Source organism: Lissotriton helveticus, chromosome 12, assembly GCF_964261635.1.
Source record: "Lissotriton helveticus chromosome 12, aLisHel1.1, whole genome shotgun sequence".
NCBI classification, from domain to species: domain Eukaryota; kingdom Metazoa; phylum Chordata; class Amphibia; order Caudata; family Salamandridae; genus Lissotriton; species Lissotriton helveticus.
In genome coordinates this window covers 737,550,745-737,572,888 of record NC_136073.1, presented here as the reverse complement: position 1 = coordinate 737,572,888, position 22,144 = coordinate 737,550,745, and the positions used below count along the sequence as shown (strand labels likewise).

General features: G+C 41.5%; 1 protein-coding gene across 2 annotated transcripts in view; it reads right to left on the bottom strand.

The window, feature by feature from the left end:
- Positions 1-22,144, bottom strand: part of OTUD7B (OTU deubiquitinase 7B) — a 395,374-nt gene that overhangs the window by 186,819 nt on the left and 186,411 nt on the right. For both annotated transcript variants that reach the window (XM_078670064.1, XM_078670063.1), the window contains exon 3: positions 12,077-12,292. In XM_078670064.1, coding sequence (XP_078526190.1) covers positions 12,077-12,292 — 216 coding nt within the window. The remainder of the gene's footprint in view (positions 1-12,076; positions 12,293-22,144) is intronic.

The following is a 22,144-nucleotide window of genomic DNA, read 5'->3' as shown; positions in this document are numbered from 1 at the left end:
TTTGTGAGAAAAGTAGTGAAATGATAAATGCAGTTTTATCCATCACAGATTTGCTGTCACCATTCGCCCACATTAAATTATGTTGATTAGGCAGGGACACTGTAAGATCAAGACAACTATTAAAAATATACAAAATGCCATCTTTGAAATAGCTGATTTTTCTGAAGTTTGTACAACCTCATCTTAATAGAGTACGACAGTGTTACCCGGATTCCAGCAATGATTAAGTGCGGGTTCACAGAAGTCAAAAGGTTAAGAACCACTGGTCAAGTTTAAGTTTATTTTGTTCTAGTGTTTAGTCTTTTTAATTTTTTCGATGCGGATGACGGAACCGCTCCGTCATCAGCTGCAGTGGCGCTGTGCTGATGACGGAGTGGTTCCGTCATGGCCCGGCCGCCTTGTCTGCGTGGCGCGGATTCCCCGCCTGCGCTGGGCGTTCTATTGAGCAGGCGGGGCCATGACGGAACCGCTCCGACATCAGCACAGCCCAACCGCGGCTGGTGACGGAGCGGTTCCGTCACGAGCATGCGCCCGCCGCACGGCCGCCCCGCCCCCTTAGCGCTGCGGCGGAATAGCCGCCGCAGCGATGTGGTTAAAACCATTACACTAAAATGTGTTCATAAAAACATTTTAAACACTTATTTTACAGAAATTGGAGTATAAAAATATAAATATAGACAAAATTCAATACAGAATCTTATTAAAAATACATAATATGACGACTGGTTCAGATCATCCGTTTAGTCAGCAGTTGAACAGAAACATACTGCCGCTATGCAAAAAACAAGCCGAGGCGTTTACAAAACACTTCTAAGCAACCAGTGGCACAAATAAAAATATTGAACCCTCTCCCCCAAGCAAAAGAGAAGATTTCAAAGAAATGCCGTAAATACAGTTCCCGAAATGGGGAAAATATATTACCGGTATGCGGGCAGTCATTTTCAAGATAGATCATTTATGCTAGCAAAAGGCCAGAGAGGTGCTGTTTATAGTTTCTTAATAATCGATTTGCACTAGCCAGGAAGAGTTGCATACGTGAAGCACCGTCCCACTGTGCACAACAACTGAAGCATAGGTTTTGCAAAGGGAGACACTGTGAAACTTTCTAGAACTTCAGACCCCATCCAATACTAGTGTAATGGTTTCTCCACAGCGGTGTTACATGGCCACTATGCCAAAATAAAAAATAAAATATTAAATAAACAAGGACTGCCTACCAACGTGACGTCAGTTTGGCTGCTAATCCAGTTTGCTAAAGTCATTGCCCTCCACCCTTGACTCCTTGTTCATCAAAATTAGTTTCTGGTCCATGTAAAAGAAGGAGGTTACTCTGGAGTTAAAAAGCAATCCGGTCATTCTTCTCAAGAAGCTGGGTCGTGTTAGGAAAGAATCAATGTACAATTACCCTAGATACCATCCCAGAAGTGTCAGCAAGGTTCTTTGTGAGCAACTGCTTCCACTGTTCTATACTTACCAGCTTCCAGATCATATGTATTACAATTTTCTTTCAAACATAGGAAACAAACATCGTTAAAGATGTCGGGACAGGTTTTTAGAGCAGGCAGACCGTAAGCACAAGTCATTAACCCTTTTGATTTGTCCATTACATTTAACAGACACTCTCAGTATCCTATTTTTAGGTCTCGCCTGACCCGGCGCAAGCGCTTATCTGGCAAGACTTTTAGTTGCCATGGCCGGCCTACAGCTTGCGTGCATGTGCGCAGGCTTATGAGCAGAGGCGCCATATGGCTTTCCTCCTCATGCTCATTAAGCGCATCGTTCTCCACGCTTGATCGCGATCAATTCCACTTTCGCGGCCACATGTTTATGGTCGCGCGGCCATTGCTTGTTTAACTTGTTAGAAGATCTACATTTGTCAATTGCCGGCCATTTGAACTCCCAATTTCTGTGTCCAGCATTTCGTTCCCTGTAGTGTGAATACAGTTCATGGTCACTAGCCAGACGTACACTTACTTAATTCTGTCCCCACTATTTTCCTGCAATGCCTCTTTACATTGCCTCTGAATATTACGCTGGTCATTCGAAGTGGGAGGATTTTAATTACCTTTCGCCTTCAGAGCATGTGAGCCAAGCTGTTGAAGATGCAACGATCGGACTAGCACATCACCTCTGGCTACCAGATCATTTACTAAGGGGCAGGCCGCCACTAATATTGCTGTAGGGTTGGAAGCAGAGGCGATTTAAGGCAAGGACAAAGTGGGCAAATGCAAAGCACCCTCACCTTCTGACATGTAAAGTGACCTCTCTCTGTCTTTTTCACCTTTCTCTTCTCTCTTTCTCCCTGCCGACAGCTACCTCTGACTTTCTGGCTTTCTCCACCTATCACTGCCTCACCACGCTACACCTTTCTGTCTATCTTCATATTTCTCTTCCACACACACCCTATTTTACCTGTGATGCCTCTTTGTAGAACTCCCTGTAAACACTTTTCACCTCATCGCCATATTTACCTTGTCCACTTCTCTCTATTGCACCTTTCTCTATTTCATTTTTCTCTCTACCTCTTTTCTTTATTATACCAGATTCCTCTCGACAACAAGATTCACTACATTCACACACTTCCTTCTGTCTGCTTCGCATCTCTTACTACATTTACCTACAAATAAACTCGTTACCACTCCCGATCTCTCTTTCTGTGCTTCACCTGCCTATTTTGCTCAGGCCGCTTTGTCTAATTCAGATCATCTCTTATCTCACCCCTCTACCTCCCCATCTCTTTCTCTACACCTGCATCTCTATGTACCTACACTCTATCTCAGCTTTCTTTGCTCCACCCACTCCTCACTCTCTTGTTCTACATTTTCTTCTACCTATCTCTAGCTCTCACAATCTCTCTACCTTACATAGCCATCTTCTTCTCTTTCTCAAACTCCTTCTCTTTTGTTCTCCCTCCTTTGCACCTTCCATTCTCATTATATCATCTTTTTCTCTTTACGTTGCATCTATTCCTATCTCGCCTATCCCTCTGCCCCATCTCTATATGTACTTCCTTTTTACATGAACTTCACCTTTGTGACTATGCCATTCTCATTACCTCTCTTTCGTTCTCCTGTCTCCCAGTCCCCCATGTCTCTCACTCAGCAGAGACAGAGGTTGGTGTCTAATCAGAGTTGCCTACACATAGAAAGGGAGACTAGGGATATTGGATGAGAATTATGGAAACAAATATAAGTTGTCACTATATAGAATAGTGAAATTCTCTTCTGCAGTACTTTGATTTTCACTGTTGCAATAAGAATGCCAGCTGTGAAGGGGATTCATTTGTGGTTATGAATTAAAGGTGGAATTTCAAGTGCTATATGAATTCATTTTATTTCCACCAAGCTACTGTTATTCTGTTTTTCCAAAAGTTGGGGGAACAGGCTAGCTATTCAAGTTGTTCCAGGGAAAATATTGTTGTTACAAGACAGGCAATCTAGATCCAGGTTCAAAACAAGCATTGGCATAGCCAATAGGTCCCGCCTTTGGGACCTTATAAGTTTTTAGCCATGCAACAATTGATGTTATTGCACCAGGGATATTGTGCTGCATAACTAAATACTTATAAGGTCCCGAAAGTGAGACCTATTGGATATGCCAATGCTTGTTAATTGATTTTTACACCTTCAGAAGGAACGTTATCCGTTTCGGTCTGCATTTATTTTTTATTTTTAATGAAAAAAATACAGAATTGTTATTTTCTTGTGAGTGTCTCGCCATGCAATCAATCATGATGGCCAGTCCAGAGAATTTCATAAACGCAGCATAACAGTTTAAACAAGCCATGCCAAAAGGTCTGTTTTTAAAGGAATGTTGTGTGGTAATGTGAAGCATTACAAGAACATAGCAGATGACTGCCCTACTCCCTATTTGTGCTGCAGCCAGAGGAAAATACCATAAACTATCTAGTTGTCTACGACACTAATAGCATTACAATGTCATGTATAAGCCACTGAAAACTCAGGCAGCTGTATAAAGATACAAAATGATCACAGCTGCATGGAGGGCAATCATTTTTTGTAGTCGCACACAATAACTGCCCAATGAAAACATGGGTTCCTGGTTCCTAACCTGTGGGCGGAGCCAAAGCTCTTCTCTCTAGTGATACGCACATAATTATCTAGCAACAGCTACACTTTAAAGCCAGACCATAAAAAGCAATAAGGTTCCATAAAGAAGCCTAAATAACTAAGTATGTGCACATAGGGTTTCTAGAACGCAAATGTTTTTGGGCAAGTGTATTATTTTGTTGTGGAAAGTTGATTAATACACTAAAACCCTACAGAGTTTAGACAGGACAAAGTGTAAGTGTATATTTATCAAGCAACATAATATGGAAATATACTAAGTGCAACTTTGCTTTTTCTCTAGTAAAAAAAGGAAACGTTGCTAAAAACCAGTAAAATTAGGAAAAAAAATGAGGAAAATACAAATGGCAATTATAAGCAAATAACAAAAAAGAAAATACAATAAAACAGGGAGCTGAGAAATTGACAACTCATATCTGAATATCAACACACTTTCACATTGGGTGAAACGTGGATTCATTCATATAATTTCCAGCCCAAAGGAGCAATGAATGAGGGTTGGGAGCTTAGCTCTTCCACATCTGTGGTACCACAGCAGAGTGACAGAGCGGCACACTGATTAGATTAGTGGGGACCATGAGGCTTTTGCGCAGTCAACGCAAGACGTACTTAATGGCTTTTAGGTCATGGTGAACTAAAAACTTTAGATAAAACTTTAATGAAGTGTATTTTGTAATATCCTAGAGTATATGTGTATCAACCACTGAATGAGGTTTAAAACAAAAACAAAAAAAATTATTTTGTAAGACCTTCGAATATTAGCGGCATTAGGAACTTCTACACATCTGTAATAACCAAAATAGGCTGTTGGTGGAAAATGTTGTCAAGAAAGAAAATATATACCATGGGTGTGGGATACACTTTTTCATTCCGTAAAAAACACAGAGCAATCAAGCCCTGTTATTTTCACGATAGATGGTCATTCAAATAGCACAAATGGCATTTTGGTTAATAGTGTTCAGGTCATGATTAACTTCCGTTTGGACTAGTGTACTGCCATGAAAAGTGTCGCCTGGTTAAAAAAAAAAAAAAAATCCTGCTAGTCCTAAACACTTATCCAAACGGCAGGTAAACTTCGGATGCAAGTCCGCCTGACAACCACCAGCAAAACGGAACTGAAAGCCAAGAGTCATTCGGATCGCATTGATATAATAATAATAATAATAAATCATTTATAAAGCGCCTGGCTACACAGAGAACAGTGTGTCCCCGCGCTAATGATATATGTTATATTTTGTCCGCAAATTTGTTTATAAAGAGCCCTAACAGAATCTCTCGAAGACCAAGGTCTTCATTTACGTATGACAGAAGAGATCATCTGTAGATACCAATAACAGCTGCAGAAAAGGGGACAAGGGATATCGGTACAGGGGCCTAAAGGACCGAATATTTCAGATGTCCCGGCATCAAGGCTTTGGGAAATGGTGAAGAAGTCGGGTAGTTCTCGGGTTCCAGAACAGTGATGTAGGCTTTTGTTTTGAGATAGCACACTATACATAAATGAAGAGTTCCATGAAAAGAAACAAATTCCAAAATGTGTAGTACAGGCTTTTCGTTGAGGTTGGACAGCAATGGCACAATCGTAATCAACACTTTAAAAGGTCTATTCTCTAATAAAATAGTTTTTTTCTTTAAAAAAATCTACAAGCTTTCGTCAGACAGTTGTGGTGTGACACTCCTGTCGTATTCCTTTTCTCTCAGGTACAACTGAAGAAATGTATTCATTTCACGTGCTAACTATTCTGTACTACTAAAGGCAGGGTAGGCTGCGGCTGGTACGTTCTACTCAACAACCAAGCCTGGGGAGAGAGCTCGGCCACACCTCGGAGTTGCCAGTAAGCTGTAGGAAGTGGTTAATTTGAGCCGGTGGTGACTTGCAGTCTCATATTATTCTCCCTAACAGCATGGTAACCTTCCACAAACTTGTGTCTGTGACCCTTTCTACCACTTCTTTCATTTCAACATGCACGTCATTTTTCAGAAATGAACTGAGAAGTCAAACCGTATTTGGCGAGCACCGTCCACGTTTCTGCACGGCTTGCTCATACATTCCTGGGTACAGTGTGCAGATAAGGGAGAACATGGATGGATTCGATTAACGCCTACAAATAAATCAGAAACGCTGAGAGTGGACCGAGGCTCACAGGCAGCTGCGGTACATGTCCGGTCTCTTGGAAAATAATTCACTTGAGTAGAAAAGTAATTGCTTCCCATGTCCAAGGTGCAAAAACCCACTCAGAAATATAGTTTTTTTTAAGTCACTGCAGCTTAAAAAAGGTAGGCGGTAGGCTGTCCAAAGAGTTTTCGGCTATTATGAAATGCAACAAACATCCCTGTAGCTAGAAACTCCATATGCCATTTGGTAATGGGGACACAGAACAACAGTGTGCATGTTAACTGTGCAATATAAATAATCCTAAAGTAATGGGGGGAGGGGTGGTCTGATGAGAGGTATTTCAGCACAGATTATGGATGTGGATAAATACGGAGATTTTAACTGTTAGGGGGGACACTGAAGGTTTGGCAGAGCAGGAATCTCCCAACAATTGAGAGCACCCACTTCACCAATCCAGTGGTCCCTCCACCTTGTTTAGAAGTGTGGGAACCACCAGGTTTCAGACAGCTTAGAGGAGGCTAGTTCCACTGGAACCCCCTGACCATCTGCCAGAGAATTGTTGATCATTAGTAGATGGTACATTCCACTTAGGGTGGTACATCCGACACTCATTCTTCTTTAAAATCCATCGCCACATTGACCTACGCCACGCATGAAAATGGAGATACATTTTAGCAGAGGGCAAAACAATAAATAAATAAAAATCTATATTAACGGAACCGCTTCATCCTTTGCAAAAAAAAAAAAAAAAAAAAGAAAAAAAAAAAAAAAAAAGGTTGCATAGCAGAGAAACTACTTTTGCAGGTGGCAAAGGGAAAGCAAAAAGAAGGGAACACCAGCAATTCGATTTACTTACACATTTTCTTTTCAACTAGTTCAGCTTTGAACTTTACATGTCATGTTGTAAAGCTTTTAAGGGTGAGTGTTTTTTTCTGTAAGGAAAATAGTGTGCCACTGCCATGGTAAACAAGGATTTAAAAAAATCTCTTCCACTGCAAAGCAAGAGAAACTAGCATTGGCAAAGTGAATCAGGCTTGCTTTACTAAGGCACGTATTGGCTTTGCCAACACCTGTGGAGCAAGCACTGGCAAAGCCCTAAGCCATACCGAAATCTATTTTGTTGTACTATTTAATATAGCAATACCATTCCAAGATGGTCACTACATCAAATGTAGAATTATTTTGCCACTCATTTCTTAATTCTGCTTTTCTTTTACTATAGATTTCTAAAATGGCTGACGCATTAAGCCTACTCATAATAAGGGCCATAATAGTTGTTATACTACACCATTTCAAGATGGCCACCATGGTGCGTGTGTACGAAACACAATGTAGTGGTCATTTTGCAACAGTGTAACTATGCTAAATGGTCCAAGGACAAAAACTTTATTTCAAGGCAGCCACCCAACAATATTGGCTTTGTAAAGCCAATATCTGGACCTCCAAAGTGGGTGGCCATGTTTGTTGCGTCTAAGTTTAAAAAAGGAGCCTGAACATGGGGTAATGGAAAAGGTGCAGGAAGACAGAGGTGGGTACCTAAAAGTAGGTGGGAGAGATTATAGCAGCAAGGTGAGTGGTAGATTGCTTGCTGCAGGACAGAAAGCTTAGGAAGCTAGGAAAACAGGAAAGGTCAAGCATTTCTATCCCATGCAAAAGTGAAATGCCATAGAAAGAAACAAAACTCTCCTAGGTTTCAGACATTCAACGCCACAAACACACTCTGCACATCATCCAGACCTAGAGGTCCAGAATCTACTAGAAGCTTGACCCAACCAAGATGGAACACCTGTTATTTGCTAAGAACAAACAAGAAACAGTACAACCCTGGCTCAATTAAATAAACCTTGAACGTTTAAAAACACAAAATTCACCCCATGAAAAGTATCTTGGATTCACCCAGGACACCAAACTGACCCAGAGGAACACTGTGCCAAATAACACAAGGACAGCCTGGTACAAGCTCTACATTCTAAAATAAATGTAAAAGAAAATTGAAACCGTTTCTTACAGAAACGGACTTCAAAACTGTTGTGCAAACCTTCTGACTCATGCATCTGGTTGGTGGTAGAGCCCAGATCCATGGCCTCTCAGCTTCCACACTGGCACCCTTTAAGGGCATTCTAAATGCCACAGCAAATCTCACCCAGGGCCGAAAAATAGGATCATATCATCCCCATCTTGGTGGAACTCCACTGCCTCTCCTTGCCGGTCCGCATAATCTTCTAAACTAGCTGCATCCTTTACAAAGTCCATCAAAATCAAGACCTCCGGTTATCTGAGACGAGCTGAGCAGAAAAACTCACCATCTCTGGAGGTTCAAGGCACACCTGCAGGCAGGACACCAACAGACCTCAGAGACAAAAAATAAAAAATAACAAGGCACCAAGCCTTTCCAATCTACGCAAGCAGGGTATGGAACAACATCCCTACCATCCATCAGGATCAACCAAATGCAGCTCCAATTCAGGAAAGAGCTGATGACTCACCTATTTAAAGAACACTACATCACAATATATTAACCGTCCACAATCAAGCTACCTCTTCTATCACTTGCTGGCGTTATGCTTGTACAGCACTCTGCAGGCTTCTGGCTAGTTTTGCACTTTAGACGTTTTATACATAACATGAATGAGTCAAGACTTTGTCGCTGAACTCAATCTGAACTAGGTTTACATTCATTAATTAAATATCTGCCAGTCAACTCCACAACAGCTCGTTCCAAAATTGATAACTTAAGAAGTTATAATTTGGGCATTAGTAACACCAGTTACTTACAGCGTTAAGAAATTGAAAAACAGGGTATCAAACACTAAATAAAATACCTAAACCAAATTAGATAATAGCCAAGAAAAGTGCACTCCACGCCTGGAAAAGCTTAGGAAAGAATTATAATCTAAGGAACATAAAAGTATAACATAAAGGCATCTGAGGCATGGGCCATTATTAGGCAAAGGCTGAACACGGCACAGTTCATAGCAAAGAATAATTTTAAAACACTGCAAAGGGCAAATGTATTCTACTTCTGTCCAGACTATACTGATGATTGACCCTTATGCTGAGATAGTATAAAATGGTGTGCTTTCCTACTGTTAAATATTTAGGAAAGCACACCATTTTATACTATCTCAGCATAAGGGGCAATCAATTAGAATATAATACTTCCAACATACATTTAAGTGGCATGCAGATACAAACAGAGGGGTGTGTATTAAACAACAGACGTTATGGAGTGTCTTCAGACTCCAGTTTGACAAGAACTGATTTCTTCAATATCGGATATTTATTCATGAATGTTAGGATTTTATTTCAATCACAGGGCCTAGCTCTGGGGGAAAGGCACTGCAGAGAGATTATGGAAGCCACCCAAACCAGAAGATACAGACGTCCAATATGACACTATTCACATAAGCCTTAAGGTTCATAACTAATCTTTTAAGATAACAGGGCACATGTAAAACATCTTCTCCAGTGAAGGCAGAATAATATCATTAAATTGGTTTGTGGTGATTTTCCACGGTGTGACAGACTTGTATGTCTGTGGCGGTAGGCTGTCCAAAGAGTTTTCGGCTATTATGAAATGCAACAAACATCCCTGTAGCTAGAAACTCCATATGCCATTTGGTAATGGGGACACAGAACAACAGTGTGCATGTTAACTGTGCAATATAAATAATCCTAAAGTAATTGGGGGAGGGGTTGTCTGATGAGAGGTATTTCAGCACAGATTATGGATGTGGATAAATACGGAGATTTTAACTGTTAGGGGGGACACTGAAGGTTTGGCAGAGCAGGAATCTCCCAACAATTGAGAGCACCCACTTCACCAATCCAGTGGTCCCTCCACCTTGTTTAGAAGTGTGGGAACCACCAGGTTTCAGACAGCTTAGAGGAGGCTAGTTCCACTGGAACCCCCTGACCATCTGCCAGAGAATTGTTGATCATTAGTAGATGGTACATTCCACTTAGGGTGGTACATCCGACACTCATTCTTCTTACCTGGGACTTCCATGCTAGTCAAGGCTAACAACAAGCTGTTACCGAAAGGAATGTCTTTGAGGTGATGGAAGACAACTCACTGCTTATCAGTGATATTTTTATTTTTTTGATCTTCAAAAATATATTCCCATTGTAGGGGCTTTTCTTTTGAAAAACACAAAATGACTAGCAGTTAACAACAACAAGGAGCCCCTTTGAAAATTCAGCATCTTCCATATATGCAGAAGCATTTTTGTCTGACGAGGTGTCTGAACATGGAAGGCTGTCTTCAGCTGAGGGAGTAGAGTCGAGGACCTCCACCAATCCGACCGGCTAAATGGGTACCTAGTTTGCAATACGCATTTAATCACAAGACTTCTTCAGAGAGGCTTCATGAAACAGAATCACAATGACTCATTTCCTGATGCCCCGGGCAATGAACTAAGGGACAGCAGCAATCTCTACCTACAGAGGTCCTGTTTCCAAAAATGTCATCCTATCTACCAGGGGAGTAATACTAAGATGCTATGTCTGCCTTTTCGGCCCTTAGCGCGACGTGGCCAGCTGATTCTGTCCTGTGGTCATTTTGAGTGGTCTGGGGCTACTCTGTAAGTGGTGCGAGTACCTAACTCTTGTCAATGGCTTCATGGAAGATATGGTAATTGTCCTAAACTTACCTGTGCCTCACCCCTACCCCTACCATTTGGCTGTATTTCACCGGTGTTCCCTTCAGCACTAATGTTGGGATTTGCTACATCTCACCTCTTCAAACTGCATTGTTCTCCGACTACCATGACTTACCATGTAGGCATTCTCCAAAAGCACACAGAAGAGATACAATTTGCACCACTTACACAGCACTTAAAACACAACTGGCTAAATATCCACAATTCATCACTGACCACAGGGATAGTTCCTGTAGCTTTAAAAGGGGTTGAAGTAAAACCCCTACAAAAATGTAAACAAAAAAAGAAAACAACATAGGCTGCAATTTCCTCACTAGTCTTCCCATCATTGCAGATGTCTTTTCCGGTCTAAATCTTTAAAACTTTATTTCACCACATTGCCAGATACTGGAGAAATGCAGCCTTCCGGTATTGCACACCATCCTTCTCATGAAAACCCCAAGCATTGATGATGAGATTCTCAAATGGTTTTCAAGAGGTCTGAATGGGCTACTCACAACATAATTAGATGGATGACTATCAACGGTCCCACACCACTGGAAATGCCCCATCATCAACCATTTATTGAAGAGTCTAAAGGTTTCTACTGCACCAATGTCACTTCACCCATAGACTACTCAATATATTTTCTCAAGGATAATCTCTTCGTCCTACAATGTATGATCAATAACTATGTCATCCATATTAGTAGATACATCTTTGTGCCAGCTTGTTATTCCTAATCAGGTTTCTTGCCCTCATGTCATGGGCATGCGTTTTCAGTCAATTCACTGCCATTTTCATTTCCGGAAATAGTTTTTGGGCTCTGCATAAGTTTGTAAATGTAAGCAAAATGCCAATATAAATGTATAAATGTTTAACTGTGTACCTAATCAGAAACATTTTTAGCTCATCGCACAACTAATACAATCCATCACCAATTGCACTCCATGTCTGAAACCACCCACTGTGCACCACTAATACCAGCACCATTGAATCTTTCCAGAATAGCGTTAGTATCTTACTGATTCAACTTGCAACACCAGACGCAACATTATTGTTACTTCAAGCAAAATGTACTCACTTTCCAATAATACAGTTTGAAAGGAATAAACTGCTAAATACAAAGTTCCACTACATTGAGCCAGCAAACAATGTCTAAAGAAAAGACAATTTAATTTGGAAGCAGAGCATGATCCTCCATGTATAAGGAAATGTTGGAACCAACTTACCAGCTTGTTCTAAAGCCACCAGCATGGACTGCTCTATAAGATCTCGTTCAATAAAGGAACGGAACTCCTCCAAGTACACGGTGAGATCAGGGAGCTGGAAAGTGCAAATGGGCATCTCCAGCAGTTGTTCACTGCTGCCATTGCTGGAGACATGGGAGCGTGCCAAAGATACAATACTAGAGCTGGCATGAGAAATCCCTCTTGATAGACGTTTTTCTAAAAAAGGAAGAGGTGATTAAAGGCGATTACAAAAGAAAAGAATAGCATCTACATTGATATTAAATCCCTGTCAAAATATATCCTAAATGAAGGTAGCAAAATCTAATCATAAGTGCACTGAATTGCAGTAAAGCTTCCCCTAGAAACAAGTTTGGTTTTGAAAGGTAAGTGGATGTTTTCCAGACAATCATTTGCAAGCATTTTGCTCATTTAAAACATCAATGATTCATTTAGGACATCTGTAAATGTGATAGACAACAGTGACAGCCAGAATGATCCAACAATGGGACGCACTAGTCAGTCTACACTTTCCCTTTCAACTTTATTTTCACAAGGGTTCTAATACAAATTAATTTATAAGCACATAATCAATCAATAGCCTGGAGATATACGCTCTACCCACCAGTACAATTGCATTACTTTCCTTGCCTAATAATGAAAACATATTTCACATTCAAGTTGCTGACATGTTTATTATTCCAGTCACTCCAATCTAGCTAGATTGGAGAGTAGATAAGGGTGAACGTTACTCTAAGTAGTTCTCAAGGTGCTTTGGAAAAGACAACTCACCAGACAATAAAACAAAAACAAGAAAGGAGTCTGTTGCTGCAGAATGTTAATCACAACTCAGTCATATGCACACAGATTTCATCTGTCTGCAACGAAGGCTCTCACTTTAGAAGTCCCAATACATACACAGGAAGCAAAAAAACTCTAATTTAAATTGGCAGGCATGTGGTTAAAAGTGAACTACTCAGGAAGCAAATTTTCAAATCAGGAACTTTAAGGGAGTGGTAAATAATCTTAGGCATAACGGAGTCATAGATCATTTTTCCTGTTGGATACACATGGTTCTTCGCTGGATACAGTAGTTCCAATAACCAACAACGCTGTGAAGTTTACCCAAAAGGTTTCTGCACAAGAATTGTCTTGCAGAATTCTCCCTCAGGAGTAGTTTGTGCTGGGGTTGTTGTACTGGAAAACCTACCTTTATGATATTTTACCTCTCCTAGTAATTTTTGAAAATCTGCAATCAATGTAGACGTCAAAGTTTCAATGGAGCCTTTCCCAGGCTAAAAATATAAAGGAAAGTTCTGAACCAAAACAAGAATTACGTGGATTCCAGGATGGCAGAGGTTATTTAGTCAACATAAGCCACCAAGACAAAAGCCAAATATAGATTGTAATAAATGCAGCTCCTGCAAGAGGCATTAGCAACACCCGATACAACATTCTAAACCAAATAACCAAACAAACCCTGTGACATATTTTCCATTTAAATAGTCCCTGGAAGCAGGCTGGACTGCAGCTTCGGAAAACAAGGAAATCACTAAAGACTGCTAGTAGGGACTGTGTTTTTAGGGCATGGCAAGCTGAGAATCTCTCAGCTTATCCAGGCCTGAACATGCAGCACCAATTTTTCCTAAGTGTAGATAATGATTTGCTGCTGCAGAGAAACATGCACTCATCCCCTCCTTTCCTCACAGTCTCCCTGGAGAGAAGCCGACTCGCTCATGAGGCTGATCTGAAAACATTTCCCAAGGATTCTTTCAGTACACTGTCAAGCCCTATCTTGATGACTCAAGCTAACAGTGTGTAATTAAGTGATATTAAGCTTAAGCCATTATTAAAACTAAAGCCAGGAGGAGGAAAGTGAATTAATGGATGGTTCTTCCAAACTCTTTGTGCTACCTTCTGATCCTAAAATGCCGCAGAACCCACAAGTAGACATGTCAAATGAGTGCCTGGTAAAATAACGGCCATGTCGAAATGACAGTTTAAAAGTGCATGGCCAGGCTGCAGGGGGCAAACGTGGAGAATGTTTTATAGTGCTGCTTTAGTAAGTAGCAAAATGCGTGCTACAGCCCACTAGCAGCATTTAATTTACAGGCCAATGTACATGTAGTACCATCCCCTAGGGATTTATAAGTAAATGTACCACCTGGAAATATGTCAGTTTTAAGGGAAAGCACATGCATTTTTTTCCAACGATTAGTAATAGTAAAGTGTGAAGTTATATGGAGAACAAAACAGGTTTCAGCAACAGAGGTGAAAATCTAGAGGAATACCACGCAAAAGATGGTCATTTCCAATTATAAATTTAGAGTTTTAGAACACGACCCACATAACAAAATTGTTACTTACGGGCAGGATTAGTTTTGCAGCTTGAAGAATTTTCTTGATTCACATGCTGTGCATTATTCTGCCATCTAGTGGTTCAGTCCAGAATAGTCCTTTGTAGCCTCTTGTCTCTGTTTTAGGTCGAGCCTGGGCAGCGCATGCCTGCTCCGCAAGGCATGTTGTATTAAGGTATGGACGTGTAGCTAAGCCCACTCTTCGCCCAGTTTTTAGGGCTCGGGCCTACGTCTCCACGAAGTGGAGCGGAGCTCCGAGCTCTTATGTATTAGAAAAAAAAAAAAATCTTTAGTGGTCCGGGCTGCCACATTCCTTAGTGCGCGCCCGTTTTTTTGGGCATCTGCCTAGTGATTCGTCTTCGCTGTGCAGTATTTTTAGTAGCCTTGACGCCATAGGCCGTATGTAATTTAGTCGGCCATTTTAGTAATTTACATGGCATATTGTGTGTGGTTACGCGCACGGCAGATTATTAATCTTAATTAGGAGCTGTCAGAGTGCCCCTTTAATGCAATACAGATGGTGGGAGCGCGTTCACCATTACATTGCATTTTATCAGCGGTTACGTGCTCGGCAGTGCATTAATCTTAATTAGGAGCTGTCAGGGTGGCCGTGCTGTAAGTCTGTTATGCGCAAGCGCAATCGGTCTTGTTTTGGCGGGGCTTTGGTGGCGGTGTTCGGCGCTTTTCAGTTGGCTGTGTCAGGGGGACTAAAACCAGGCTACAGCACCATATGTTGACTGCTTCTAAGAGCCTTCATTAAAGGTACCTCTCTAGCGCTGTAATTGTTTTAGGTGAGTGCGTTAATCTCCATTTAGTGAAGAGTGCAGTTTTGAGTGGTATAGGGTATTGTACGTAATTGCTACACTTTTGCAACCCCCATCGCTGTTGTGTACGTGATAGGCACCGGTGCAGCTTTTAGCGTGGCAGGCAACGTCGTATACAGTATGGACGCCGTAAACATGCTGTTGCGACAAAATGACCAATAGAAAGGGGGGGGGGGGAGATTATACCTGCCGTGCTGGGTGCGTTTGTCCCTTCACCAGACCATTTTTTGAGCACTCTTTTTACCGCCATTTTGGACAGAGCTTGGTGTTAAAGCACAAAGGAAGGTGTGCTTATCTGGTGAATGGGTGACGATACAGCTTTCGTCCCTTTACCCCGATCCTTTTGTGTGATGTGGCGTTTTTCATTTGATCCTGGTACACACCCTGATCCCATCCAAGGTCCCTTTGAGCACCAGAGGTCTCCCCCGTGATGCACTAGTACTGCTCAGCTGTTTACTTGTGCTCTGTACAGCGTTATTAACATTGTAACGGGTGCAAGCTTCATTCATTTTCCTTTTCCAATATACGTTCTCAGATGGTCCTTCCTCCGTATTTGAACACTATCTGTATAATGAGTCAATTGCCGACATAATTGCCGTTGGGTGTTGTAATCTCAACTATAAAAATGTGTGTGGATATATATATATATTACACACACCCACATACGGAGTTCATGTTCCTGATTTAATTTAGAGTTATTTATATGTGTGTGAGGCTATATATATATATATACATACATTTTTTTTTTCTTTGACAGAATTAGTGACCAACGTTCGGCCATGATTTTCCTATTTTTTTTTCTCTTTTCTTCGAGAGCCAGTCTCTTACTAAGTCCTTACACCCTAGGCTCATCAGGTGAGTTCTCTTATTGGCTCAATGGAGGGGAAACAGACTACATTTCCCAGCGTGCATTATGTTGTCCTTTAAAGCTTGGGTATAGAGAGGCTGTCCACTGTGAGTAAGGTGCCCACCCTACTATATAAATAAGCACGTCTATTATCAGGTGAACACGGATGCGTGTTTTTTGCATAACGAGTGTAACTGCAGATGGTAACGTTTGGCTTTAAAGTGGAGCTAAAAATCCGCGCCCTAGGACTCGCTATGATCTGAGTCCTTTGGTGTATAGATCCAGTACTGTACAGAGATGTGTGTGCGTGGGCAGTCTATAAGAGCCCCCCTTCCATCGTATTCTCTGGAATGACCCCGCCCCCTCTCAGGTCTGTCGGCTGAAGCTGCTTACACTTAATGGTACCGCTCTTTCTTGATTTGAATGCCTTAAGAATGTGTACTGTGTGTGTATATGTGTGTGTGTTATGCGGTGCTGGCAACAGTGGCTTGTGGGGAGGGAGACGTGTGTGTGTGAGGCGTTTAAGTTGTACATTCGGTCGAGAATGGGGTTTATTTCAGTTGTGTTTGAAGCAGTGACTGTGGGTGGTCCTACCCAGCCCTCTCCGCCTGTGTTTATTTTTTGTTGCACGTGGCGCAGTGTGCGTGTACAGTGCGATATGTGATCCCCTCGCCTGTCATCGGAGATGTAATGTAATGTGACGGGTTATTTCTTGTTCGAACTTAACTATTTTGCCCTTTCAAGCTTAAGTAACTTACTTAAATGTTCTCTCTTTTGGCTATGAAGTGGCTGTTCAGCCCTGCCAGTACATGCTATGCGCTGCCAAGTTTTTTTTAACCTTGGCTTGAAATAGGAGTGTTAACAAATATCTATTAAATCATATTTTTCTGTTATCTAATGTCATTCTTGTGAGCTGATTCCACGAGCCTTGGCTTTTAACACTGATTGTCAATTGGAGTCTTATTATTGTGTCGCTTCTCTTAACATGAAATTGAAATTTAACAGTGAATTGATCAAATGTGTTAATTACAGTACTGTGAGTAGTGAGTAGAGTAGTGAGTAGAGTAGTGAGTGCAGAGTAGTGAGTGCAGAGTAGTGAGTGCAGAGTAGTGAGTGCAGAGTAGTGAGTGCAGAGTAGTGAGTGCAGAGTAGTGAGTAGTGAGTGCAGAGTAGTGAGTAGTGAGTGCAGAGTAGTGAGTAGTGAGTAGAGTAGTGAGTAGAGTAGTGAGTAGAGTAGTGAGTAGAGTAGTGAGTGCAGAGTAGTGAGAGTAGTGAGTGCAGAGTAGTGAGTAGTGAGTGCAGAGTAGTGAGTAGTGAGTGCAGAGTAGTGAGTAGAGTAGTGAGTAGTGAGTGCAGAGTAGTGAGTAGTGAGTGCAGAGTAGTGAGTAGTGAGTGCAGAGTAGTGAGTAGTGAGTGCAGAGTAGTGAGTAGAGTAGTGAGTAGTGAGTGCAGAGTAGTGAGTAGTGAGTGCAGAGTAGTGAGTAGTGAGTAGAGTAGTGAGTAGAGTAGTGAGTAGAGTAGTGAGTAGAGTAGTGAGTAGAGTAGTGAGTAGAGTAGTGAGTAGAGTAGTGAGTGCAGAGTAGTGAGTAGTGAGTGCAGAGTAGTGAGTAGTGAGTGCAGAGTAGTGAGTAGAGTAATGAGTAGTGAGTAGAGTAGTGAGTGGAGAGTAGTGAGTAGTGAGCAGAGTAGAGTAGTGAGTGTAGTAGTGAGTAGAGTAGGGAGTAGAGTGGTGAGTAGTGAGTGCAGAGTAGTGAGTAGAGTAGTGAGTAGTGAGTAGAGTAGTGAGTAGAGTAGTGAGTAGAGTAGTGAGTAGTAGAGTAGTGAGTAGAGTAGTGAGTAGAGTAGTGAGTAGAGTAGTGAGTAGAGTAGTGAGTAGAGTAGTGAGTAGTGAGTAGAGTAGTGAGTAGTGAGTAGAGTAGTGAGTGCAGAGTAGTGAGTATAGTGAGTAGTGAGTATAGTGAGTAGTGAGTAGTGAGTAGAGTAGTGAGTAGAGTAGTGAGTAGAGTAGTGAGTAGTAAGTAGAGTAGTGAGTAGAGTAGTGAGTAGTGAATAGAGTAGTGAGGTGAGTAGAGTAGTGAGTAGAGTGGTGAGTAGAGTAGTGAGTAGAGTAGTGAGTAGAGTGGTGAGTAGTGAGTAGAGTGGTGAGTAGTGAGTGCAGAGTAGTGAGTAGAGTAGAGTAGTGAGTAGGGAGTATTGAGTAGAGTAGTGAGTGGAGAGTAGTGAGTAGTGAGTAGAGTAGTGAGTAGTGAGTAGAGTAGTGAGTAGAGTAGTGAGTAGAGTAGTGAGTAGAGTAGTGAGTAGTGAGTAGAGAGTAGAGTAGTGAGTAGACTAGTGAGTAGACTAGTGAGTAGAGTAGTGAGTAGAGTAGTGAGTAGAGTAGTGAGTAGAGTAGTGAGTAGAGTAGTGAGTAGAGTAGTGAGTGTAGAGTAGAGTAGTGAGTAGTGAGTGGAGAGTAGTGAGCAGTGAGTAGTGAGTAGTGAGTAGAGTAGTAAGTAGTGAGTAGAGTAGTGAGTAGAGTAGTGAGTAGAGTAGTGAGTAGAGTAGTGAGTAGAGAGTAGAGTAGTGAGTAGAGTAGTGAGTAGAGTAGTGAGTAGAGTAGGTAGTAGTGAGTAGAGTAGTGAGTAGAGTAGTGAGTAGTGAGTGCAGAGTAGTGAGTAGTGAGTGCAGAGTAGTGAGTAGTGAGTGCAGAGTAGTGAGTAGTGAGTGCAGAGTAGTGAGTAGTGAGTGCAGAGTAGTGAGTGCAGAGTAGTGAGTAGTGAGTAGAGTAGTGAGTAGAGTAGTGAGTAGAGTAGTGAGTAGAGTAGTGAGTAGGACATCACAGGCAGCAGCTGTGCAAGCTTCTTACACTCACAAGGAGACCACAGGCAGCAGAGGTGCAAGCTTCTCACACTCACAAGAAGGACATCACAGGCAGTAACGGTGCAATATTCTCACACTCACAAGGAGATCACTGGCAGTACACACCACATGAACACACTCCATAACACATAGCAACAATACATTGGCATTTACAATGCCATTAGCTCAAACTCAAATAAATCCGAGCCCGATTGCATTTCTAATGCTTGTTTCATTGGCTTGTGGCACTGTCCATTGTAAATTGTGGCTTTTCATTCGACTTAGTAGACCCTCTTTAGTACCACCTTTTCCCATTTTGTAACCTCCCATGAGGACATCCCCAGTTAGGTGTTGTTGTTGCTTGGTAGGCTTAAATTACAGCCTCCAAGCACTATTTTCTCAAAGAGCTTTGTTCTGCCTGCTCTTGCTGGCAGGTAAAGTCAAGATATGCTCTCTCATAACGCATTTACAACGCAATAGGTCTAGCATTTTGTTGGCATTGTAAATGACAATGCCCTTTATTTATAGGTTTTAAAATAAAACGTATAAATAAAAGGCCTTGTCATTTACAATGCCAATAGCTCAAACTCTCGTAAAGCGAGACATATTGCATTTAAAATGCTTGGCTTTTTTTTTTATGTAGGAGTAGTCGATCCTTCAGCCATTTTGTGCTTTGTCCCTTATTTTGTGATGTCAGATTTCCGCCAGTATGTGGTTGGTTATTAATAAACTTAATTTCAGTACGTTAAGAGGTGCGAATTGGCGAAGGATGTTGTTCTTTAGTAAATGGCAACTTTTAGGTTTTGAGACAGATCTTTTTTCTGATAAACTTGTTAAATTTTTATACATTGCAAAGATGGCGTACTGATCTTATGCCCTCTGTCCATGAGTGGGTCCACAAGATGAAAGCGGTTAAAAGAAGTGAACGCACTTATGCTTCACGAGTAGGGGGTCTTGGGAAGTTTGAAAAAATTTGGGCCACATACTTCGATTAGGATTGGGAGTGGACACTGTTTTATGCTTGTTGTAAAAAGGCTTAAAGTATTCTTGTCTGTCTTTTTCATCTGTTCATGAATTCTCAGCGTTTTTGTGCTATTTATTAATCTTTGTAATTCTAATATTTTGCCTAAAGGTAAATTCTTTTGATGGATGTATGGGTTTTAATGTATTGTAATTTGGACTTCAATAATAAATAAATAAATAAATAAATAAATAAAAGATGCACGCCAAGGAAACACGGACGATGTTGTCATCTTCAGATGAATTTTTCTTTTTCATTGGCAACTATAATATGTCTTTCCTCTGCTCGTGCTGATTTCTTCCTGATGAAAGTGGGTGGGCCGCATGTGAATCGATAAAATTCTGCAAGCTGCAAAACTATTCCTTCCATTAAGAAACCATTTTGTTTAACAGCATGAATCTTTTCTGACTTGTCTAGAAGGAGAGTGTGGTATTTGATCACTGTGGCATCTCTTGGCCAATCGTTCACCTCACTTTTGCTGTTGTACCACTGTCAGATTTTTTTTGTTTCCCTATTTGCTGCTGTAGCATTCCCTTGTTGTTGGTTGTCTTGCTTTTTTAAGTATTTCCATGGATCTTGGAGGTAGGTTAAGGTGGCCGAAATCTAGGTCCTCAGGAGCTATGCTCCTAGGCTAAGAGTTGATTGTTCTGGGTGTCATACTTGGCCTTCTTGTATTATCAACATATTCTCAATGTGTTGTGAGTTTTATGACCTGTCCCAGAGAGATCGCCAAGAGAGAAAAGTTTCCACTTGTTTATCACATGTTTTCATTGGACGTGATGGAAGAGTGATGGTAAAGAAAGAACCCTGATTAATTTATTAACAAGAAATTTCTTAGTGATCTTGAGCGGTGGAATCTAGATGCAAAGCCTTGGAATTTTGCCTTCTTGTGTGTTGTCCAAAAGTGTGTTGTCCCTAATCTTTGGAGGATGTTTAGTAGAATTTCCAGCTTCAACTCCCATTTGTGTGTGTTATATGCTGGTCTGCTTAGCCTGTTTGCTTGTGTGTTTAATTCCCCCGCCCCCCCTCCCCAGATGAATCGCTGCTAGCGATATCCTCATTCCTATTGCCCATTTTCATATATAAAGTGTGTGACTTTGTTCCCCCATACATTGAGAAACAACGCTGATATTGTTTTGTCCATTTTAACCCCTTAAGTGCTGCCTTCCTAGTGCTGCGCACGTCCAACGGCCGACGTGGCCCCGCCCGTTTTGCGGAAGTGCCGCACTACCGCGAAATCACGGCCACGGCAAACGGGTTAATGAGGACAGTTCTTCCACTTAAGTGTTTTTGGAAGGCCACTATTATTGTAAACAAGGTCTTCAGTTCCAATACATTTACATATTGCTCCACTTCTGGGGAGGTTCCACAGTCCTCTGAAGCTTAGGTTGAGCATGTGCTCTCCCCATCTTGTGATTGATGCATATGTTGTGATGGTCATCGAGGAGGTTGGTGACTTGAAGGATTTCTCCACTGTGATGTTCTTTAGGTTTGACCATTTCACCTCCTTCTGAACTTTGCCTTTAACAACAACTAGATCGTCCCAGCTCCTGGATGCTTGTGACCATTGTTGTTCTTAGTATTCCTGCAGTGGTCTCGTGTGTAGTCTGGTATGTGGCATTAAGGGTATGTATGAGGTCATCATGCCCATCATCTTCCTCATGGTCCAGGTGTTGACCCTTTGGTAGAAGTGACTTTGTTTTATCATTGCTTTCACTCTCTTGCTCACTGGGAATGACCTTACTGTCTGTGAATTTAGGGTTTTGGCGAAAAATGTCTTCTATCGTTGTGGTATAGCTGGTAATGTTTTGACATTGATGGAAAATTCCAGGTTGTGTAATGTCTTCAAAACTGCGCTTATGTTGTTCTTGTATTATTTGAACATTTTTTGCCTTCACTAGCCAGTTGTCTAGATATGGGTACAAATGTACTACCTTCCGCGAAAGGTGTGCTGCTACCCCAGCTAGATATTTTGTAAATACTAGATGCACTGGTTTGTTCCGTATGGTAAAACTTTGAATTGGTAGTGTTTCTTGTCAACTACGAATCTGAAGAATCTTCTGTGCGATCAGTTCATTGGTATGTGCAGGTATGCTTCTTTGTGACCTATTGTGGTCATGTGGTCTCCCTTCCCTATAAGAAGGATGACCCCTTGCAGGGTTGTCATCTAGAAACTGAGTTTTG